The 22,091-nt window shown below is 47.7% G+C and overlaps 1 protein-coding gene across 1 annotated transcript in view; it reads left to right on the top strand.

Moving 5' to 3' along the window:
* The window catches only part of COL5A1 (collagen type V alpha 1 chain), a 113,752-nt gene that overhangs the window by 12,087 nt on the left and 79,574 nt on the right, over positions 1 to 22,091 (top strand). The window contains exon 5 of the mRNA XM_029960567.1: positions 20,631 to 20,762. Coding sequence (XP_029816427.1) covers positions 20,631 to 20,762 — 132 coding nt within the window. The remainder of the gene's footprint in view (positions 1 to 20,630; positions 20,763 to 22,091) is intronic.

Genomic DNA, 22,091 nt, shown 5'->3' with positions numbered 1-22,091 from the left:
TTGGTAAAAAAAATGAGTTGATTTTAACAAAACTGCTGATGACACCCTAGTAATGAGTGAGTACATTTGATGCAAATCATCTTTGGTTCACCTGTTTAAAATTTTGTAGGATTGTCTCACAAGGTAACTCTGGAGTGTTGGATGATGCTGAAAGGATTTTGCTTTTTATTTTGTTTCCTCCTTTGTGTTTTGTTTTTGGTGGTTTTTTTTTTTTGACGACCACAAGTGAAATCAAGACACCAGAAATGGAGGGAAAGCAATTTGGGCCGGGGAGAGCCAGAAAGGCCGGGCAGGGAGCCAGAGGTGCTCTTAGGGCTGTTGAGTGTTTCAAGGCACAACAAGACAAAGCAGAATAGAAGCATCAATGCTCTCAGCTGAGACATTGGGGCCGTTCAGGTGCTCTGTTGCTCTTGGGTTGAAATGCCAACTCTCTTTTCATCTTCTGCCTTGTTTACACTTAAAAAACAATTATCACTGTGGTTGATAATCCCAGATTTCATTTCACTATCGTCAGGGCTTTCTCCTTCCCTTCCCATGCTCTTGGCTGTAGCATTTTCGTGTCTGGAAAGTGCTCTTATTTTTTAAGTTTCTGCAGGTTATTTTTCTCAGACACCTCTGAGATTGGATCAACAGCTTTTGTTTTAGTGAAAGGTGTAGAAATGAAAACAGGTTCTTATACACACAGGTGCATTTTATGGTATTTTCTGGTAAGGATGGAGAAGTTTAGGAGTCTCCTCTTTGAGGCAGTTATTTGTTTATTCACAGGAGAAGCAAGAAGGTTCCCAATTCAGGAAGAATTTCTTCAAGGAAAGGATGGTCAGGCACTGGAAGGGGCTGCCCAGGCAGGTGGTGGAGTCACTATCCTAGGAAGTACTTAAGAAAAAACTGGATGTGGCACTCAGGGCTCTGGTCTAGTTGACAAGGTGGGAATCGGTCAAAGGTTGGACCGGATGATCTTGGAGGTCTTTTCCAACCTAAATGATTCTGTGATCTTTAAACCAGAGGCATTGGAACAGCTCCACTGAGCTCAGTGAGGCTTTTCACGAGCTCAGCGCTGGACCCATCGTGTTCTGCAAGATCTGGGCTTAGCCCAGAGGGTCAGGAAGGAACTGGGCAAAGCTCGGGTTTATTAAGTTTTTGTTAACCTTCAGAAGGCGTTTTTAAAAATTGGGTTTTTTTTGCTAACCTGGATTTCTCTGTCGGGATGCAGCACGGATACACGTTCCCGTTTGTTTTCCCTACCTTGGCAGACTGCTGAAAGAAGCTAATTTACAGTGCTGGCTGCCTGCTTTCCTGGGCCTGCCAAATCTGATTTCACCTCCTTTGCTGTGGAGTCTTTCAGGGAGTGCAAAGAGTCGATGTTTTACACCACCAGCATATACCATGGTGTGAGATGATGGAAAATAAAACATCCTGAGCCAGCATTTAGGGTTCTTTATTGAAGATGTCTGTAGCTTTCCCCAGTCTCCTAATAATTCTCCATTTGCTTGCTGGTTTTCTCGTCATTTCTTCTGCTTTTGTTTTTTTTTTTCTTTTTTTTTTTTTCCAAAGGATCCTCTTTAAGCAAAATGGTGCACTTGAGACATATGGATTAAATCACAGCACTCTGCTCTTCCAGGAGAGCAAAGCTGCCTAGAAAATGTCCACAATTATTGAAGGTTATGCCTCTGGATGGGTTTGCAATTAACGGTGAGGTTTTTGTGCCGGAGTCCAGGCCATGGAGTCAGTCTAATCAAAACCCAAACGTGATGTTTGGCCCCAGCTGGCAACGTCTCAGACACAGCATCGTCTTACACGGGTGCCCAGGGACGTCATCTGGTTTTATCAGCGTGTCTGCATCGAGGGAGGGGCAGGACCTGCTCCAGAATAAGAATTGCAAAGCAGCTTGTAAAAGTTAGGCTGTGCTTCAGGTGGTTTCATTTCAACCCTAAACTGACACCGTTTTATCTGACCTGTAGCTGTCAGGTGCCAGCAAGGAAAGTGAGAGCTGGGGTGGAAACATCAGCTGAACTGTTTGCATACACTTTGGTGAAACTCTTGCTTTTCATTTAGATTTGCTGGGTAATTGGGGTTTGGCCATCTGGCCTGCAGTCAAGCTTGGTGACTGGGTCAGGGTTGCCTGTAATGATGGAGCCTTATTAGTCATGATTACAAAATACACATATTTAATGTTTCTAACTTTTTTATTATTATTATTTTTGGTTGGTTGCTTGATTTGGGTTTTTTTTTTTTGTTAGTGCTAAATTCCATAAACTGTAAAAGAAACTGCCTTGGCCTGTGTGGATAATTAGTGCAGTTTGCTGGTATCAAATGCCTCCAGGCCTCTGATAGCTTACAAAGCACTTTATTGTTCAAACAGATCATAAAAGTGCTTTTATCGATGTTTAGCAGTCATTCAGTCCATCATTTACCTTTTAATATTGCCAAGTTACACATCAGCTTAGGAAGCTGCAGGGTCTTAGAGCTTCTTAGAGTTTGCCCAGAACTAAAGCCCAGTCTTACAGGAGGACCCTGCTGGGGTGGAAGGTGTCTCTACCCGTGGTGTGGGGATGGAATGAGATGAGCTTTAAGGTCCTTTCCAGCCCAAACCAGTTTGGGATTCCATGATCCCACTCAGGTTTTGCATCAGGATGGTGCTGTTGAGAGTTACCTTTGAGGCAGTGGGTGTCTCTTAACCCCTCATGGTCCTTATTTCCTCCTGACCTCACCTGAGGTGGTGACTGTGATTATCCCCAGCACTTCATATTCCCTGTGTCCAGCAGAGGAGACAAAAGGATTCTGCATGGAAGGAGATGGGGAGACAGCAGAATCCCAGGAAGTCTGGTGGTGTGGAATAGCTGTGTGTGCTTGGCTGCCCACCCTGACCTCAGTGCTGGTGTGGGTTGTCTGTCTAGAAAGGGAATTTAGTCCTTTTGATGTCATTGTAAGGGCTTTTCAATTGATGCTTCGCTCTGCTGGTGTCTGTGAATGGGAGAAAACCTCCAACCAAGAGCAGTTTCTTGTAGAGATGTCTTTCCTCACAGTTCTGTGAGCAAAACATGGTGAATGCCGAGGATACAGAAATGAAAATCCAGAATTAATGTTCTCTGAGTCGCTGGTGGAGGATGTGGGACCTCATCCCTGTCTGAGGGACCACTGACTTCCCTGCCTGCTCCTGGACCGTGGTCACAGCAGCTGTGATGGGCCGTGACTCCAGCAGCCACCAAAGGGGAAAAGCCACACTTATTTTTTATTATTACGGTTCAAACAGACAGTTTGGAGCCTGCTGGTTGCCTTACCAGGGACCCCTGCAGGCAAGTTGGTTTGGAGGAGTGTTTTCCATTTTGGAGGGCTTGGCAAGGACACTGGGGGGAACTGCCATGGGGAGGGATGCTGAGCTGTCCCCTGCAGGGCTCCCCATCCCAGCTGTCTTAGGTCATGGTATGGAGAGGTCAGGCAGGTTTTTTCCCAGTTTTCCCTGGCCTGGGGTACCTCCTGCAGAGTGGGGTAATCAGCTGAACCTGCTAAGGAGGAAAACTGAGTGATCTCTGGAGGGCAAAGCTCATCCTGCAAAGCAGTTTCCATCCAGCACGGGGACCGTGGGGTTTGGGGAGCAGGGTTGTGTCTGGCTGTTCCTGATGTTCACCTGGCAGAGCTCTGTGTTTAAATGCTGGCAGGCAGAGGGCCAGGCAGGCTCGTTAGAGGTGATGGATGCTCTCAGGTGTAGGGTCATTACTCTTCCAGCTGATGGCTTCGTTTTTGCTTCGCTTCCCCCCCTTAGACAGTGGGAGGAAGGAGGAGGGGGCTCAGTTTCTTCCATGGAAACTCTGAGGAGCAGGAGGCTGATTGCTGAGCCCAGACAGGATGATGTAATGCTGGAAACCTGCTCCTCTCTGGTGACATCATGCCAAGGTTTGCAGTGCTGCTGTGGACAGGGGTGTCTGCAGGGAGAAGGACGAGGCTTCAGGAGCAGAAAAGGCACCACGGGGGGACTTGGTGTGTCTTGGAAAGGCACTGAAGGGAGAGCAAATGGAAGTGTTTGGGAAAGATGACTCTCCTCAGCTTGAGCATGGAGGAAAAGCCAAATCCTCGTGCTCTTGGGGAGAAGTTTCAGCTGAACTTTATTGGCAGTGTGGCTGTACAACATGGAAAAGAGCTTACTGAGAGCAGAGCATGACAGCGTGTCCCCAACCCAAACCAGGGCATGTTTCCCCTTCCCTGCTAATTTGGGAACCTTGTTCTATGTGGGAGGTGACTCATCAATTAGTCTTATTTGTATAAAAGTGAATTTCTGGAACAGAAGCCTCTGAATAGGAAAAAATCCCCTTCTATACACAAACAGCTTGATTGATTTGCATTGTTGCAGTGAACTGATAGGAAGTAAAGGCTCATCTGAGCCAAACTCATGGGAGTGTGAGGAAGAGGATGGTGAGCACCAAGCTCTGTAAAGCTGGTCATGCAGGGAGGTGGGTTTGTGTCCTTGTGGACCTGGTGGTGCTCAAGCTGATGTTTCTCTGAAATTTAGGTCTTTATTGCTATTGTTCGCACAGTTTGCAGTCTGCACTTCTCTGAGCAAAGTTTTTCTTCACATAACCTCTCCCCGCAGCAAGGGCAGGCTAAACCCAGCAGAAAAAAGACCATCCAAACCTAGAAACCTCTTAGTTGACTTTGTGTTCAACCCATTCCCTCGTCACTTAGGTACGAACAAATGAAACACATGTTCCTTGCACATGGTGAGGTCTTTCTATTTCTTTTTTTTTTCCTTTTTTTTTTTTTCTTTATTTTTGAGGCAGTCTGGGCTGGCTGCCAAAACCCAAAGGAAAATCCTAACCCGCTCCAGACATCCCCAGTGTGCAGGTGGACTGCTCGCTCCGACGGAGCCGAGCGGGATCGAATGTGTATGTTCACAATAAATACATCACCCTGGGGACGGGAGCTGGAAGAGGGTATTCCTAATGAGTTGTGCAGAAGATTGGACGGGGCCAGTGTGTTTGTGTGGATGTGTGTTTTCTATTCCCTGCAAGAACACGGAAAAAAGCCTCTAACCGTGGGCTCATTGTTCTGCACACGTAGCCACACTCTGGCTGGGGTTCGGGAGGTCAAACCTGCTTGAACAAACAGTGCTCTGGCCACTGAAGTGAAATGTGTGGGGAGATGAGAGAACTGGTGCTGAATATTACTTTTGTGCACTGTTCTCTCCTCTGGAATGTCTGCAAACACAGCGAGGTTTTCCTGAGGCTTTGATGCCTTGCATAAGCAAATTTATCTGCAATTTGTGTTTACCCTCTTCCAGCCCTGCTGCTCAGAGTAGTGAAATCTGAGCTGTGATGCTCAGCTACCTCTGGCTGCATCCATTCTTGTTCCTTAATGGAAAACCTTATTTCTGGGCTGAATTTCACATCTGCTCTTCAGGCTGAAGGGTGTTCAAACCCAGCTCTCTTTCTTGGGATGAAAAGTTTGGGTAGTTCCAAATTAGCTTTGTGACGGAACTACACAGATTTTGTGCTTGAAAAAAGAAAAAAAAATCACAGGATATCCTGAGTTGGAAGGGGACCCATCAAGGATCATCAAAGTCCAACTCCAAGGCAAGATTTGTTTTGAATGCTTGCATTTGAGATGGCAGATGCTGCACGGAGATTCTTTTGCAGGGACAAATAAAACCCAATTAATTTTTCATGGACAATTAGCACTATTGAAACATAATTGAAAAAAACTGGAGTATGAAAACATCATCAAAGGAGACATTGTAGTTTCCCGGAGGAAGAGGGAGAAAGATGTATGGACAAGAGGTGTTGCACACTAGCTCAGCTTTCCATTTTCAGCTCTTTCCTGAGCAGCCAAATTTCCAGAAGTGGTGGCAATTAGCAATAGGAACCTGCACAAAAGCTCCTTCTTGGGTGGTCCCACCAGATGTGTCCTGCTCGGTGTTCCATGGTTTGGTGATTGTCGCCAGCCAAACGCAGGAAAATACTTTTCCAACCAAAATTTGGTGTTAAGTTAAATTGTGAGTGTGTCAGCAGATACCCCCACACCTAAGCATGTAATCCCACTTATATCCTGAGATAACTTTGGCAGCCAGGTCTATTTTCCCCCCTGTTCCCTTTAATCCATGAAACCTGGATCCTGTATTCACCTCCTGGGGCAGAAAACATTCCAAGTCGTGATGAAAAGCCTCTGTGCACACAAACCCCTTGATCCTGAGCCACCTTGGTGTGGAGGGCTGAGGAGGAAACTTCAGGGTGGATCTTGGGGTTGTGGTAGTCGGGGGTGGAAATCCTGTCTGTGGGGCCGAGAAAGCGGCAGCTCCACTTCCAGAATAATTTGGCTATGAAAAGAAAAATGGAATAAAAGCAAGTTTTCAGAGGAGCTCCAGCTGCTGTGGGATGGGAGCAGGAAGCCCTGATGTGCTGCTAGAAGCAAAGAGCCACCCTTTGGCAATGGAAGTGAGCCCAGACTGGGGGAGGCTGAGGAGTTCCAGCAGGAGCTGTGGGCTTTGGAGCTGTCTGAGGGCTCACCTGGGGTTTTGTCCTGGAGTTTGGGAAGGGGAAATGATGGGAAATCCACAGAGTAGCAGTGTGAGGCTGCCCCTGGTTGCTCTTCCTGCCCTGTAGCAGTGGTGTGAGTTGTCTGATGGAGCTGTGAAATGCAGCTGCTCTTTGACCATCACAAATGGCCGTGGTAAGAAGTTTGATGGAGACCTGAGGTCCCCAGCACAGGAAGGGCATCAACCTGTTGGGATGAGTCCAAAGGAAGCCACAAAGATAATTAGAGGGTTGGAGCACCTCTCCTGTGAGGAAAGGCTATGAGAATTGGAGTTGTTCTGCCTGGAGAAGAGAAGGTTTTGGGGTGACTTAACTAGGGCCTCTCAGTACCTCAAGGGAGCCAACAAGAAAGGTGGAGAGAGACTTGTGACAAGCACCTGGAGTGACAGGACAAGAGGGAATGGTTTCAAACTGACAGAGAGCAGGTTTAGATCAGATATTAGGAAGAAATTCTTCCCTGTGAGATTGGTGAGACCCTGGCACAGGTTGCCCAGAGAAGCTGTGGATGCCCCATCCCTGGAAGTGTCCAAGGCCAGGTCGAAGCAAGCTGGACTAATAGAAGGTGTCCCTGCCTATGGCAGGGGTTGGAACAGGATGAGCTTTAAGGTCCTTTCCAACCCAAGCCATTCTATGACCTTAAATAGGATTTCTTTCCTGTCACCTCCTTTTCTGTGCAAAGACCAGCTGCCCCTCAAGTCTCCTGTTCACCACCTTCCCCAAACCCTCTCTTTTGCTTTGCATCCCCCATCTCCCTTGGAGCCAGAGGTGGGAATGAAGCCCAGAGCTCTCTGGGTCAGTGGGACCAACACCTCCCAGGCAGACCCTGTTTACACAGGGCTGGTTAAAAGCTGAGCAACTGCCTCCACTCGGGCTCAGCGCAGCTCCAGCTGCAACTCAAGCCAAGGGCTTTGCTTTACTACATATTTTCCACTGTGAGAGAGTCCCCCTTACAATCCACTGGCGCATCCATCTTCACGTGGGCGGCACAGCCAGCAGGAGCTGATCTGGTTCCTAATTTTCCACATAGGAAAGGGGAATAAATCAATATGAAACCGGAGCCAGGAAGCGGCGGCGTTCGGCGCGGAGCGGGGGGGAAGCAAAGGAGCGACGGGTGTGATGTGCTTGTAAGGAGGGAGAATCGGGTTTTAAACTATCCCTTCGTGGATCACACATATGTCATTGAAAAATAACCCCTGTAGGAAAAAGCCAGCCCTTTAGCTCGGTTATTAGAGGATTATTTGATTTGGAGGGAGAGGGGAAACTTGGAACGGCGTGATGGGCCCTCGGTGACACCGGGAGGTGAGGTTGGATGGGGAGAAGTGCAGCACTCGATGGAATGGCAAAGAAAATAGGGAATTTGAGTATGTGGTCAGGTCTGCATGACCACAAGAAGAAAAGTTGAAGGTTGGTCGGCCTTAGGCAGCCCTGCAGCCTCTAATTTGGGATTACGTGGAGTTTTTGGAGACTGCATATTCCCCTCCGCTCTGCATCGCCTCTCCAAGGAAAACTGCAATTTCCTTGTTTGGAAAAGGTAGCCTGGATAACAGGGCACTGCCCAGAGCTGGTCCCTGGACTGTGGATGGGGACACCAGACAGGCTGTGGGGCTCACCAGGCCCTGCTGCAGCAGGGGATGACCTTCAGCAGGTGACAACTGGGACCCCGAGAGTGGTGGCAGTGGTTGTGCTTGGGCTACCTGGTGCTCAGAGAGCAGTGGAGGACAAGGGGAAATGGGGCCTTGGGTTTCTTCCAGGGATTCCTAATGAATACAGCGAGGAAAATGGAGAAAATATGTTTTTTGAGCGTGTCCTATGGAGCGCAGGGCATTGAGTGTGTGCTGCAGAAAGGCGGCGTTATTCGGAATACACGGGACGCAAAATGAGGGGATTATTTCAAAATTGCTTATGGGTTCATCTTCTCACTCTCTCAGCATTATTAACTGCTAGTTAAAGGGCTGACAGAGCAGGACAGACAATGACATCCATTCATTTTGCCCCATTCATTTCTCAGAGGCCTGGCCTGGGCTTTTGTGGGATTTTTCTTTTCCTTTTTAATTTCCATGCTGGACACTGAAGGTCAGGCTGACCCTATCCCCCCTTTCTGTAAATGCCTCCCACAGTGTGCATGCCATGAGTTAATGCAGCTTTCCAGAGGGTCTGAATGGGTTCTGTGGGATGCTGTCCATGGGTCTGAGCCTTGCTGGCACACAGGACACTCGGGGGGTTCTCAGGGACAGCACCACCATGTCACACTGTCCCATTGCCTTGCCTTTGCATGAAAAATTTCTTTTCTTGACTATCTAACTTGCTAAATCCCATTTCCAGGTGCCTCCTGAGCCACCCTGCTTAAGCATATCCAGGGAAGCCAACTTTCTGAGCAAGTATAAAGAGATTTTTTTGTGAATAGTCTAATTTGCCGCTTGTGAGGTTTCAGAAGCATAATCTGACTTGATGCTTCAATTAGGGAACAAAACCACACCGTGTGAATGTACCTGAGCCAAATCAGCTCCTATTGGAAAACAATTGGGAAGAACTGCTGGAAAAACTGCTGCTGTGGGGTTATTCACATTGGTGGTTTTATGAATGCTTTGGAATAGAGAATTACCCAAAGAAAGGGCAAAAAGAAAAGTGTGTTTGAATTCTGGAGAGATATCTGAGGGATAGATTTTGGGGTTTTGAGTAATCTCGTGCTCTGAAGTCACTCTCAGCGGGTGGTATCAATATTGTAAACAGATGGTGGGTGCCTCGATTGAAAAATACCTGTGAACTTGGTGGTACAAGTTTTGAGCAGGTTTTAAAGCATTGCTTTCAAAGTTATCCTATAGATTTCCACTAAGCATTTATAATCTGGAGGGGGGGGGAGAAAAAACCCAGCTGTTTAAGTGACCACCCTATAAAGGTTTGGATGTAAAAGCAGTGACAACACAGCACATGGTGATTGTGGGGCCTCTATTCTTAGGGCTCAAGGCTGTAATTTGTGTGGAGCATGACATAAATGCTGATTTTAAGCTACCAAATGAGGAGTTTGAAGGCAGAAATCACAGAGGGACGGGCTGCTGTGTGGTCATAGAGGAAAAAAATAGCTCCAAGGGTTTGATCCTGGGGTGTTTGAAGAGCCAGTAACAATTACAAGCGTGTTGTGCAGATGGACCAGCTGCTGTCCTTGGATAAAGGCTCCTCTGAGGTTGCCTGGGTGGCAGTGCCAGTCTGAGCATGGCCAGCATCTGATGGCAGGTATCAACACACCCTTGGGCTCTGCTGTGTCCCATGAAATTCCTTTGGGAAGGGCAGCTGGCTGAGCTGAGACCTGGAGCTGCTCACTTTCCTTCTCCATTCTTCTTGTCTCTGGAAAATTGAGGAGAAGAGGGTGTTTTCCATGTATGGGAATGGCTGCAAGAAAACCTGCTTATTTTGTGGTGTTTCAGCTTTATCTTTTTGTGATCGCTGCGGGAATTGGGAATCTCAGGGATGCTTTGAGATTAGTCAGGTCTAGGTTCCTTCTAATTTGTGTCTCGTGGTTGCTTCAGCTTATGGCAGGAACATTAAAGAGATGAGTTCTGTGCATGCCTGAGTCTGCAGGGATGTGAACTCACAGCAGAGCCTCCCCAGACAATGCACTTGGATGATGGATTTTACTGAGCTGTCTGTTTCCATGACATTTATAGCACTTTAATTATCTCGAGCCTTTTTTCCTTCTGTCAAAAGTGATTGAAATCAGGTATCAGATCCAAGAGAGATTGGGATAGATGGACACACCTGTGGCTGCACGAAGAGATCACACAGGGCTTGGTTTTGGGGGGAAACCAGCCAAAAAAGTGCATTGCTGTCCTAATGAATTCGTTAGAGGAGAATGCTTCCTCATGTGTTAGCTTAAACCTTCAAATTAAACAACTTTCCCTGTGGTTGCTCTGGTATCCATGGGGTGAATATTTAGGTACTAGCAGTTGTAATCACAGAGTTGTGTTGTTCCTCTGGTGAAGGTGTTTTCCTCTGGCATATGCCCACAACAGCTCTTCTCCAAATATTTCCTCTCCCTACAGGGAGAGATCCAGTTCCTTGTGCTGGCAAAAAATGCAAGAACTGGTTCTGACTGGAGGCCACAGTTAAGATCCCCCATCCACAGAGCAGCTCTGCTAAGGACCTACACCAGCTCTGACCTGAACATCTCACACATTCCCTGGGAGCTGGGGGGAGTGTGCCAAGTCCTCCTGCCAAGCTGGCCCTGCCTGTAGAGTCTCAACCTGCTTTTCTCTCATTCCAGCTCTTCTCAGAATTGAGTTTCCTACTTTTCAGTCAAAACTGGAGAGGGGAAAAGAAAGTCAGACTATTTACCATGTTCATGGGAGTTTTGGAGCAGCCAAAAAAAACTGAGTCACCTTGGAAGGGTTCTCTGCAGTCAGGTTTTTTACCTTTTTTTTTTTTTTTAATTTTCCCCTGAAATAGAAGGGACACCTTTGCCCAGCCAGCAGAGAAGTTATTCCTTCCAGTCAAGCCTGGTTAGTAGCATGTTCTAGATAGATCCATTGCAAAGTTTCCATCCTGTGGCTGTGAGAACCTCTGGTGGCTCAGTCCCAGTGAGCCAAGGAGCTCCTGTCCCATTTCCTGCTCCTGGGGAAGGTGTCACTGCATGAGACCTGTAAATGGTTTCTCAGGAGAAGAGTGTCAGATGAGGATGGTCCCTGCTGTAGGTGATGCAATTCTTCATAGAATCATAGAATGGTTTGGGTTGGAAGGGACCTGGATGATAATCTGGTTCCAACTCCCTGCCATGGACAAGGACACCTTCCTCTAGACCAGGTTGCTCCAAGCCCTGGTCAGCAATTCTTCATCCTCACAAGATGTCACAGTGACATCTGTAATGTTTCTCAGCAAGCAGGGGACATGCAGGTATAGGCAGCTACATGTGTGTATGTGTACATACACAAAACATCTCTTATGGGTAACCTACCATGCAGCTGCTGCTTTAGAGAGAAAATATTTACTTCAGCGTGATGAAATTTGAACTAAAAGTCAGGCAGTTTAATAAAAACCTGTGGTTCAGATTCCTTGTTCTTCACATATGTTTCTAATCTGCTGGGGGGGGGTCAGACCATCTGCTCAGAGCACACAATTAAAAGCAAAAGTTTAAAAATACTCATTTTGCAAATATAAAGACTCGCCTTACAATAGGCAAGTGAAATTTGAGAGTAATGTTCTCTCTTTATTGGGGTGGAGAGAGGTGGGACTGTCAGAGGGGTTCTTCTTTTCTTTCTTTCTTTTTTTCCCCCCTTTAAAAACCTCAACTGTACAATTATTTTTCCCCTCTTTGCAAAATAGCTGCAGAAACCTCTCGTATTATTTTTGCCTGTGTTACCACAGTGCTTGGCCAGGCTATAGAGAAGGAGTGAATATAAAGCAGCCTTTTGTCACACCAGTCTGTGCAGCCCCTCTCCCAGTCTGTGTGTCCTTCCAGGCTGGGGCTGCAGGGCAGGGCGAGCCATTCAACCCCATCCTGCTTTTCATGTCCATAACTGATTGTTTTGCACCCAAAAATCCTCGTAGATAGCTTGTGGTTTGTTTAACAGACATAAATATATAAAAATAGCCAGCAGAGTGTCTGAGCATGACGGTTGTTGATTTAAGGATATCTGTCTCTGGATGTTTTCAGCAGGTCTTTGTATTTGCTTTGTTTTTTTAAGGCACCTTGGCTGCCTTTTCCCTTTCCTGCAGTCCCAGTTTTTTGGCTGCTTTGCCCTGGACATACCTTTCTGTCCCATAGAAGAGGCTGTGGTGTTTGTGCTCGCTCAAAAGAGGAGGAATGCAGACAAATTCATGGACAGCAGTGGTTCTAAGAGGGACCTGGGTGAGCAGGGAGCTTGAAGTGGAAGGGAAAATCAGAGCTTGCAAATATTTTGTTCCAAAGGACTCCAGTGTGTGGTGATGATGATGATGCCCCCACGCTCAGGGTGGCTGATGTCAGGCTGCCTGCAGGGAGATGGGAGGATAAACAGAAGCTGAGCAGTCATTTCTCCTCTGGGTGGGTCCTGCTCCCTGGGGTAATGAGCTGCAGCAGATATTGGAAGTGTTTGCTCTGCAGTGGAGCACACAGCCCGTGTCTGGGGTTTTGCAGCTCCAGACATGAGTCAAGGGGAAGCTGGACACATCCCGGGGTATGTGGGTGTGAGGAACACTGCCTGACCCGGGATGCTCCTCATTGTAAGAACAGGAGACTTAAACCACAGTCCAGTTTTTCCTGGTTGATTTTTTTTTCCTTAGCTTACATTTTCCCATTTTCTGGAGAAAATCCCCCTTGACACCAGGGCAGAGCTGCTCTTCCCACAGTGCCTTTTCCAGCTTGGAAGCAAAACCCCTGGAGAAATGCATTGCTAGGATGGCCTTGCAGTAAATACTTTGTAGGTCTGATGCTTTCTGTGCTGCTGCCAACACCACCTGCTTTCTGAGCTGCCTCTGTCTCCAGGATTGTTTGTCTCTCTGCCCTGTGTCCCCGAAGTTGCTGGATCCTAATTAAGTGGCAGGTTGCTAATTTGCCTTAGCTGGGTTTTTCCACTCGTTTGGTAAGTTCTTGAACAAAAACTGTCCTCCAAGGTCTAGGCACTGGCATTTAGCTGGGAAAGATGGATTGTCCACTGGAAGCAATGCTCATTTATGGATCGCAGTGGGAGACACAGGGTGAGCCTCTGAGATGTGCGTGTGATGCTTCATCTGAGCACTGCAGCCCCTCAGTCAGGCAGGGCCAAGGTTGACTAAGGTGAAATACAATTATCTCAGAGCATAAAGCAGCCCCAGAGCTTTTGGGGATCTTTAAACTGGTGATTAGATGTGTCTTCTGAAAGGATGGAGGCTTCAATTAGGCGAAGTGCCTGGGGATGAATCAGCATTGGCAGTGAAGGGATGGGGAGCTGGGGCAGGGAGAACGTGTGGGGAATTTGGAGCTTGGCTTGGGCTCTTGCCCCATCATTAAATGTCCATTTGAGCTTGGTCAGGCTTTTGCATTCTGTCCCTTTTCTGTTTTCTCCATGGCATTGCTGGTCCCTGCATGAGAAGCTCTCAGGGCAGGATGTGACGTGAAGTGGAGCAGAGCAGGGTGGCAGAGGGCTGAGGAAGGGGTGGCTCTAGAGCTCTTACAGGAACTGCAGAGAGCAAAGGGGCTCTGGGCTGTCAGGATTTGGTGAGGATTCCAGGGAATGAGTGGCAGGAAGGAGTCAGCCATGATTAACGGGTTTGACAGACTCAGCCACTCGGAAAGGCAAGAAAACCTTTCACCTGCTGAGGATGGGAAGCTGGAGCAGTGGCTGGATCCTGTAAAGCACTGCAGTGTAAATAATCCAGACTGCTGGGGAATACTGTGTATGTTGTCTTTGGGAATTAGCTCTGTGTTCACAAACAAAGAAGGACTTGGGCATAAGCTCTGGTTTCACTTTTGCTCCAGTGAGTGCAGAGGGTGCTCGGTGTCGTGCCTGTGTCTGTGGCTGCTGCTGGGGAATGTTTGCATTAGGGCAGGGGGTTATTTACAGTGGGGTTATCAGGGCTGGGTGGGAAGTAGACACCTGGAAATAAACCCTGTACTGGTGTCTTCTGCTCTGCTAATGACTCGAGTCCTTGACTGGTATTTGGGTACTGGCAGAGCGACAGCTTCTTCAGGAGAGCTTTCCAGAATTAGCAGAGCCATCTGGCTTTTGTTCTCCTCTCAGGGAATTGCCTGTCCTTCCCTTCCAATAAGGAGTCCTTGCTAAACTGCTCCACAATTGTGTTGTGATATCACACAGACAGACCTACAGCATGCTGTGGTCTCTGCAAGCACAGAGGAAATGCAGCCCTTTGCTCCAAAAAGCCTCCTAATTTTAAGAAATAGCCATGAGGGTGCTGATGCAGGGATCTAGCAGTTATGGATGGAGGAAGCATGATGTGGTGTTGCCCATCTGTTGGAGCAGGGCTGGGTGTTGGGGACAGCTTGGAGATTCCCAGGGTTCAGGGAAGAGGAAGAGGAGGGGACAGCACTTCCCTGCCTCACTCCTTCAAATCCAGCAGCTGGGACTAGCAGCGATTTAGTGGATTCTCATTTGATAGGAAATTGGGTTCCTCCCTGGGATTGTAAAATAAAAAGGTTGAAAAATTACTGGGGAGGTTAATTACCACTGAGCCGAAGGGCTTATTTTCTTCTTGTTGCTGTGGTCAGGGAAAGAGGCTTGTGTGTTGTCCAAATAATTACTGTGTGTTCTGCAAGTCTAATATCAGAAATGCTCATGGCTGATCTGGGGGTGGGGATGCAGGACTGGGCTGATGTGTGGTCAGAGGGGGTTTCTTGGGGTCCCCAGATGCAGATCCATGGGAAAGAGAAACCTTTATCAGCCCTTGCTTGAGAGGGTTTTTCTTTGAAGCCATATTTAGTTCTAGTAAAACTTCTATCCCCGTTCTGCTTAATTAAACCTGTTTTTGCTAAAGAAGGCTCAGAAGAGGTTCCTCTCTGAGTGCCAAAAGCCAGCAGGAGCTGTTCCTGTGGTAACTGGAGCCCAGGAGGGGAAATAGCAGAGGCCTCACAGCAAAGCTGCCCCGGCCGATCCCGCAGCCCCTCTGTGCGGGACGGGGACACAAACATCCGGCTGGACTCCAAACCACCAAGGATTTGGAGCTGACTCATGACTGCATCTGAGTCAAGCCTTCTTTTTTTTTGTTATTTAGTCAGCCTTTGAACAATTGCCTTCTCGTTTTGGAGCACAAAACTACCGTTCCTGTTTGTGGCTGGACAGCAAGAGGGGCTCAGGCTGCAGGTACAGGGACTGGTGGGCACTGATGAGGCTTCATTTGACCCCAGTGCTGCAGCTGGGCTTCTTTTTCTGGAGCAGCTGTGCTTTAATGAGGGATTCTGGGATGAAACCAGGATGCAGAGATGCTCTGAGCACTTAAAATACCTCTGATTGTTGGGATCTCACTATGACAGAAGTGGGAGCACAGTGAGTTCTGGGTTCCCCCTTGTTTTCCTTCTTCCCTGAAGTCTCCAACACCACTTTTACTCCAACCTGCTTGAAGCCCTGGAGCAGGGCAGCTGCTGTGTCTGTAGCAGTGAGCATCCCTGGGCAAGTGCTGATGACTGGTTTTATCAAGTGGAACATCTGAGGGCTGGCAGGCTGTCTCTGAGACAGGGATTAGGTTTTTTGGAAGCTCACTTTGGAAGCTCTCTGAGCTTTCACTTCATCATAGAGCTGCATTGAACCTCTGCCACTCTTCAGCCTGGGTTTGGGTTTATGGAACCAGTGAGTTTTTTATAATAAAACTCAGCAATATCTCAGTTACTTCCAATAATTTTGTAGACTTTTTTGATACAGTTGTAGATCCCGGGCCTGTGTTTATCCAATTTAAATGCAGGAGTTTAGAAAAGCACATCAAGCTGCCTTTATTCTTAGGGATGCCATCTCTCAGACTTTTGGGTAATGCACTAAACCAACAGTCCAGTTAATTATCAGTGCATTGCAGTGAGAGCCCTGAAGAATCCCAGTATTTATGGAGCTGCTGCCAATGCCAGATGAAGTCACTCTGGTTATCCAGGCCAGCTGTTTTTTTGGAGGTTTTTTTGTTTTTTTTTGTTGAACCACAATGATTTCTCCAAGTTACTGCAGTTGATGTCATTGGAATTGATGTGACATTTTTTGCACGCATATAGAATAAGTGTTAAAAAACGCTCCAGAAAGAGCTTTTCCAGTCTTGTCTGGGAGCTGGCTGGGGAGTTGAATTAAACTGGCTTGATGGAACTTAATCCATAAAGCAAATGAGTCATCAGGCATAAATGGCTTTACCATAAATGTCAGACAGATTCTTACTGGTCCTGACAGTCAGCACTTAAATCTGTTTGGTGGAGCAAATAAAAGCCTCACAGTTCACAATCATTTTCACAAATGTGCTGTCCTGCCTCTTCCTCTTCACAAGAAGCTCTAGGAATAAAGGTTGAAATGTGATTTATTCCCCTTTTTTAAAAGCTAGCTCTTCTGATGGATGAAATAGTGGTTATTTTCAGGCAAAAAAAAAAAAATTTGAGCTTTTTATTCTCCACTTGAAATTTTTTGTTGAACCAGCAAAGCACAGCTGTAGTTTGTACACAGGTACAGGGACTGATGGGGATGATGAGGCTTTGTCTGACCCCATTGCTGCAGCTTGGCTTGTTTTCTGGAGCAGCTGAGTTTTAACAAGGGACTCTGAGATGATGCTCAGAGGTGCTCTGAGCACTTATTCTACCTCTGACTTTTGGGGTCTCACTGTGCTGGCAGAGGAGGGGGCACAAGCCACAACTGTGCTTTGCCTTTGCACGCTACCAACTACCCCAGTTACTGGAGAACTTTCTCAAGCCCTGAGTGTCCAGATGTGTGCAAGAGAGAACTTTTGCCAACTCATTCATGTGCCAAGAGAGAACTTTACCCACTTGTGCGGGTGGCTGAGGGTGAAGGACACTGTGCTGGCGACTTCTCCTTCAGAGCAACACCAGAGTGTTAGTGACCAGAGAGTTAGATCCCTCTTTGCTTGAAAATAAGGCTTAAAATGATTTGGCTGGTAAAGTCTTTAAATTACTTTATTGGTGCAGCTGTAAGTTCTCTCTCTTACAAAGGCTCCCTGGAAAACCCGCCGTGTGAATTAACGGCATCTTCGTTATCTCCACCACAGAAAGCAGATGCTGACATGGGAAGGAGACAGGCTTTGGGTGGTTTGTGTAACCACAACAGGGGAACAAACAGACACTTGAGTGAGGAAGGGGAGCAGGGGGCTGGCTGCCCCTTTGTCAGCCCGGGCCGGGGCAGCGAGCTCCTGGTGCAATTTATTAGCGGCAACACACTCGAGAGGACACAAAGGGCTCGCGACCCTCCCAGCACGGCTCGCTCCAGTGCAGGGCGGCTTTTTAAAGCAAAGAAATGGGGCTCTTGACAGCACAGCTTTGTGCATCTTTTGTGTGAAGTTCAGATAGTGGGGCTTTTCATTGCGGGCTAAATTAGCCCATTTTATTGTTTTGCGCCGAGGGATGAGGTCAATTGACTGGGAATCTCGCTAACAAGGTTTTTACTCCTGTCTGCTTTTTACAAGTGTTAACACGGGGTATCCACCAGTGCTGTGCACTTGCTGTTAATGAAACAAAGATGAATGGTCTGGCGACCCCCTGAGCTCTCCTCCTTCCCCCACCACTGAGCTGCTCAGCCCACGTCACTGCGCTGGCGCTTGGAGGCTCCCTGGGGCTCTCATTCCCCCAAAATCAGGCTCCTCGGTTTTTCCTTGATTTTCACTCTGCTGCTGGAACAACGAGAAAAGGATGAACTTTGGGCAGGGTGATTGATTGGGTTTGAAAAGGAAATGGGAAAGTAGTGGCCGTGTGGAATGATGCTCGTGAAGCGTGGTGAGCTCTGAAGGAGCTGTCTGATGGGGCTCACGCTTTTTCCTGGCACTCTCTGCATTCTAAATTTATTCAGTTACGCACTGATTCTCTCAGGTTCTTGACCCAAAACGAGCAGGAAGCTTCCCCTGTTCATCCTCCCCTGCTCACTCATCAGCAACTGCTGGACCAACACTGTCCTTTGGTGTGTTGAGTGAGTTTGGGGTTTCTGGCATGGTCCTGAGACTGGAGCCTGTGGCTCCTGGGACTTGCAGGTGGTTTTTTGCCATGTACTTAAAGGCACTGCCAATGCCTCGGGCCATCAGAGCCAGAGGATGCTCAGCTCCTGCAGGGAATCAAGCCAGGATTTCTTCTCAGGAACTGCCATCAGCTGAGACTAAAAGTAAACTCAGCTTTAACAGATTCTCTTCTGCTTAACCTTTTGCACCGTGTTTAGCCAACATGCCTTTCCTTGTTTTATCTGCTCCTTGAGGAAACACAGTTACAGTCCTGGTCACTTATATGATGCAGACTATCAGCTCTCCTTGAGGTGTAAATCCAACCTTATCAGGAAGAAAAAGCTTTTTCAGCCTTCCTTGCCTCTTGCAGACAAACACCAGCTCTGCTTTGTGGCTGCTTTACTTCAGCTTATCCCAACAGTGCCAGACACTTCCCATCATCCCATGGAAAATGGGGAGCTTTAACCACCTGAGTGAGAGAAGGGCAGAAATGGCTTAACTCGGGTGTCAGTGAGGGCTGACTGAGGTTCCACATGCAGAAATAGCAGCTGGAAGGGTCTTCACATCACCCACTTGAAACAAAAATCCTTGGCCAGGTTGGGCATCCCCTGCTGAAGGGAACTCCAAAGGAACAGCCTGTTTTGTTGCTCTGAACTGCCTTGGAAGACCAGGGATGGTGATATTTGGTGTGAGGAGCCCCATGAGACCCCCAGCTCCTTCCAGTCTCTGCTCAGGGCTGGGTGATGTCCTGTAGGTCACACCACGGCCGAGTTCCCCGTGTGGGTCCCATTGGCAGGTGGTGGCCAGAGCTGATTGGAAATGGGAAGTGTTTGACAAGACAAAAACCTGGCATTTTCTGTTTTCCTAATACTCCCTTTCTATTTTTTGGTGGTTACACTGGAAAAGAAAAAGCCAGAACATGAAAGACAGAACTCTGCTCTATGAATTTAAAACAAAAAAGAAAAAGGGGGGAAGGAAAGGAAAGATCGTTTCTCCTTCTTAAAATGGAAAATTGAAAACCACTTTGCAGACATTTCTGCTAATTTTCTAAAGGTTATTCACTGGAAAAAACGACTAATAAGCTCAAACCAACGCTCAATTTTAGGGTTACTTGTGTAGCATCTGAAAGGTGCCCAGATGTCACAGTGAGTTTCTGCAGAGAGGGATGTGATAACCAGGAATTTGGGGAAGGAAGCTCCATACAGCTGTAAGCTGCTCCTTTCCCTCAGAGTCAGGCAGGTTGTGGCCAGGTCCACATGGTCCTTGCAACCTTCTTTCCCAGTGAATCTCTGCCAAAAATGTGAACAGCACCTTTTTTTAGTGAAGTCAGTGGTCCATGTTCATGGGAGGCTGAGCTCCCCAGGACCCAGAGACACCCATGGCTGGACCCTGCAGACCGAGGCAGACTTGGTCCATCATTTCTAAAGCAGCCTTTGGGTTTTCCATGGGGATGTTTGCCAATCTGGCCAGGCTCCATTTGGAGCTTCTGGTTCCTATTACATCCCCAAATCATCCTCCCAGTTTTGCTGTAATGCTCCTGCTTTTTTCCCCCTGATGTTTTAGCCATGTTTTTCTATTATTAAACAAGAAATTTTTTCCCCCTAATTAAATACCAGCTCTAACCATCCAAGTAGCAAAGTCTTATGTAATTGTCTAAATAAACTGGGCTGAATAAACTGGGCTTTGGTGTCATGGTGAAGCAGTGTGGTTGTTCTTCAGGAAACTACAGAGCAATTTCTGCTCTGACCTTGGGGCTGTGGCTGGAGCCTCCTTCTCTCTGCAGCAAGTGCCCCATTAACGAGCCTCGGTGCCTAATGAGCTCCCTCTGCACCTGGTTTTTAGTGAGCCACTGCAACCCCCCTCCCTCTTGGCTCTTTTCTTGGATTAGCAGGTGCATTTCTAATCTCTTTCTGTGTCTGCTGTGGGTGGAAAATCGAGGTGAGGCAAGGTATAGGGAGGAGGAATGATGCCTTTTGTGAGGCCCACTGATGGAGCGGGAGAAACAGAGAAGTTTTGAGGGCAATAAACAGCTTTTTGGACAGGACAGGGCAACTCTGGAGCCCTGTAGAGCTGCACAGGACCAGGTGGAAAGTTTTTTTTTTTATTGCCCCCAGCTGATTCGGGGTGTGTAAAGCCCTTTTTTCTTATTTTCCCTGTACCCACCTTACCTGGGGTTGGTGGTGCTGTCATGCTGTAGGCATGAGGGTGACCCCTCTGCAGATGTGCTTATCTTTTGGGGAGGTGCTTTTGGGACAGGGGATGAAGCACAGCAGCTTCACACCTCGTGGAGCAGCCAGAGATAAGTGGTTTCCTAAACCAAAGATAAGTGGCTTCTTAACCCAGCCCTGGACACGGAGGGTTTTCACCTGGCTCATCTCAGGGGCCGTGCCCGTGTCAGGGAGGTGGCTCTGCCAAGTGTTTTGCTTTTGATTTCTTGGTGTTGTTCATGCCTTTGACTGTAGCATCGTGCTGGTGGCTCCATGTGCACCATCCATTCCCTGACCCTCTGTCCTCCCTTCCCTGCAGGGTGACATCCAGCAGCTCCTGATCGTGGCGGACCCCCGAGCAGCCCTGGATTACTGTGAACACTACAGCCCCGACTGTGACACCGCCATCCCCGACTCCCCCCAGTCCCAGGACCCCAACCAGGATGAATATGTAAGTGTCTCACAGGTCTGGGGATGTTTTTTGGGCGGCAGCATCTGGTTCCATGTCGTGGTCACAAAGACATTCAGCTTCTTCCTCAAGCTCAGCTTCCCAGAGACTCTTCTCTTAACATCCAAGACAGAGCTTGTTTTTAGGATTTGTAGGTTCTGGTTTTGAGTCTTGCCTTTGGGAGTTTTCCTTCCTTCTGCACTGCTCCCATTTCCAGAGACTGTAATGAACATTCACTTGCAGCTCAAAAACTTGCAGGAGAGACAAGAGCAGAGTGTGAAACATTGACCTTCCCTGGCAGGTCGAGTCCTGTCCAGAACAGGCACCTGTTTCTAAATTTCAAATTTTACTGTTGAACTTGTAAAAGGATTAAACAGTTCTTTTTCAACATTCTTTGAAACAACAGGTGTTAAAAGGAGAAGGTAATATTTTTGCCCACGGATTTGTCATTTGAATTTAGTTTTGGCAGAAATGCTCCTGATTCATCCCCGTAAGCTGCTGTGCTCAGTAGTTTTTCTATGAAGAATTAGCCTCAGGTCTTTTCTTAAAAAAAAAAAAGAAAACAAAGAAAAAAAGGCTGATGCAGGATACACTTCAATTTTTTGCTGCCCAATTAAAAATGTCTGGGTGTGACTGACTTCCACAAGAGCATCACCTGAATTTTGACCTTGTTTGGGAGGTCTCAGGCTCAGCTCCCAGCAGTTGGTGCCTGGCATCCTCAGCCACTTCTCAACAACTTTCTTGGTCTGGTTTGCTTTCTGTTGGTCTCAGACCTGCGGGTTCCTGCCGAATCCCCACAAAGCTGTGATGCCCTCAGCTCTCTCAGTTTATTTTTGGGATTGAATTCATCCTGCACCTAAGCAGGGCTTTGAGGAGCAGCACAATGCTCATGGTGAGGCACAGCCACCCAGCCCCAGGCAAGCGCTGTAACCAGCGCTTCTGGAGAAACAATAAATAAGAGAAATAAAACACACTTTGGTACGGTCGAAATACGTGGTAGTAGGAAAATAAAACTCCTCTTTTGGAGCCAGCAGTTCAACAAGAGCTGGCTTGTCTCGGGGCCGTGTTGCTCCATGTAAGAATAACTCTTCCACGCGCCGGCTGCCAGCGAGAGCGTTGGGCTGGCGAGGAGATTCTCCATGCCCGGCTGTAACCAGCTGGTTTGTTTGGATTTCATTTTGAAGAATGACTGATGCCTTGTGGAACAGGCTGAAAATATCTGGTTTCCAGAGCCCTTCTGCCTGCGGGCTGTGGGTGGATGGGAAGTGACACGGATGCTGTCAGTGCAGTCGGATGAGTGGAAACAGCGGCTCCGGTGCTTCCTTCCCCTCC

Source organism: Manacus vitellinus, unplaced genomic scaffold (assembly GCF_001715985.3).
Source record: "Manacus vitellinus isolate BGI_N305 unplaced genomic scaffold, ASM171598v3 scaffold_27_pilon, whole genome shotgun sequence".
NCBI lineage: Eukaryota > Metazoa > Chordata > Aves > Passeriformes > Pipridae > Manacus > Manacus vitellinus.
This window is presented reverse-complemented; position numbering and strand designations above follow the sequence as displayed.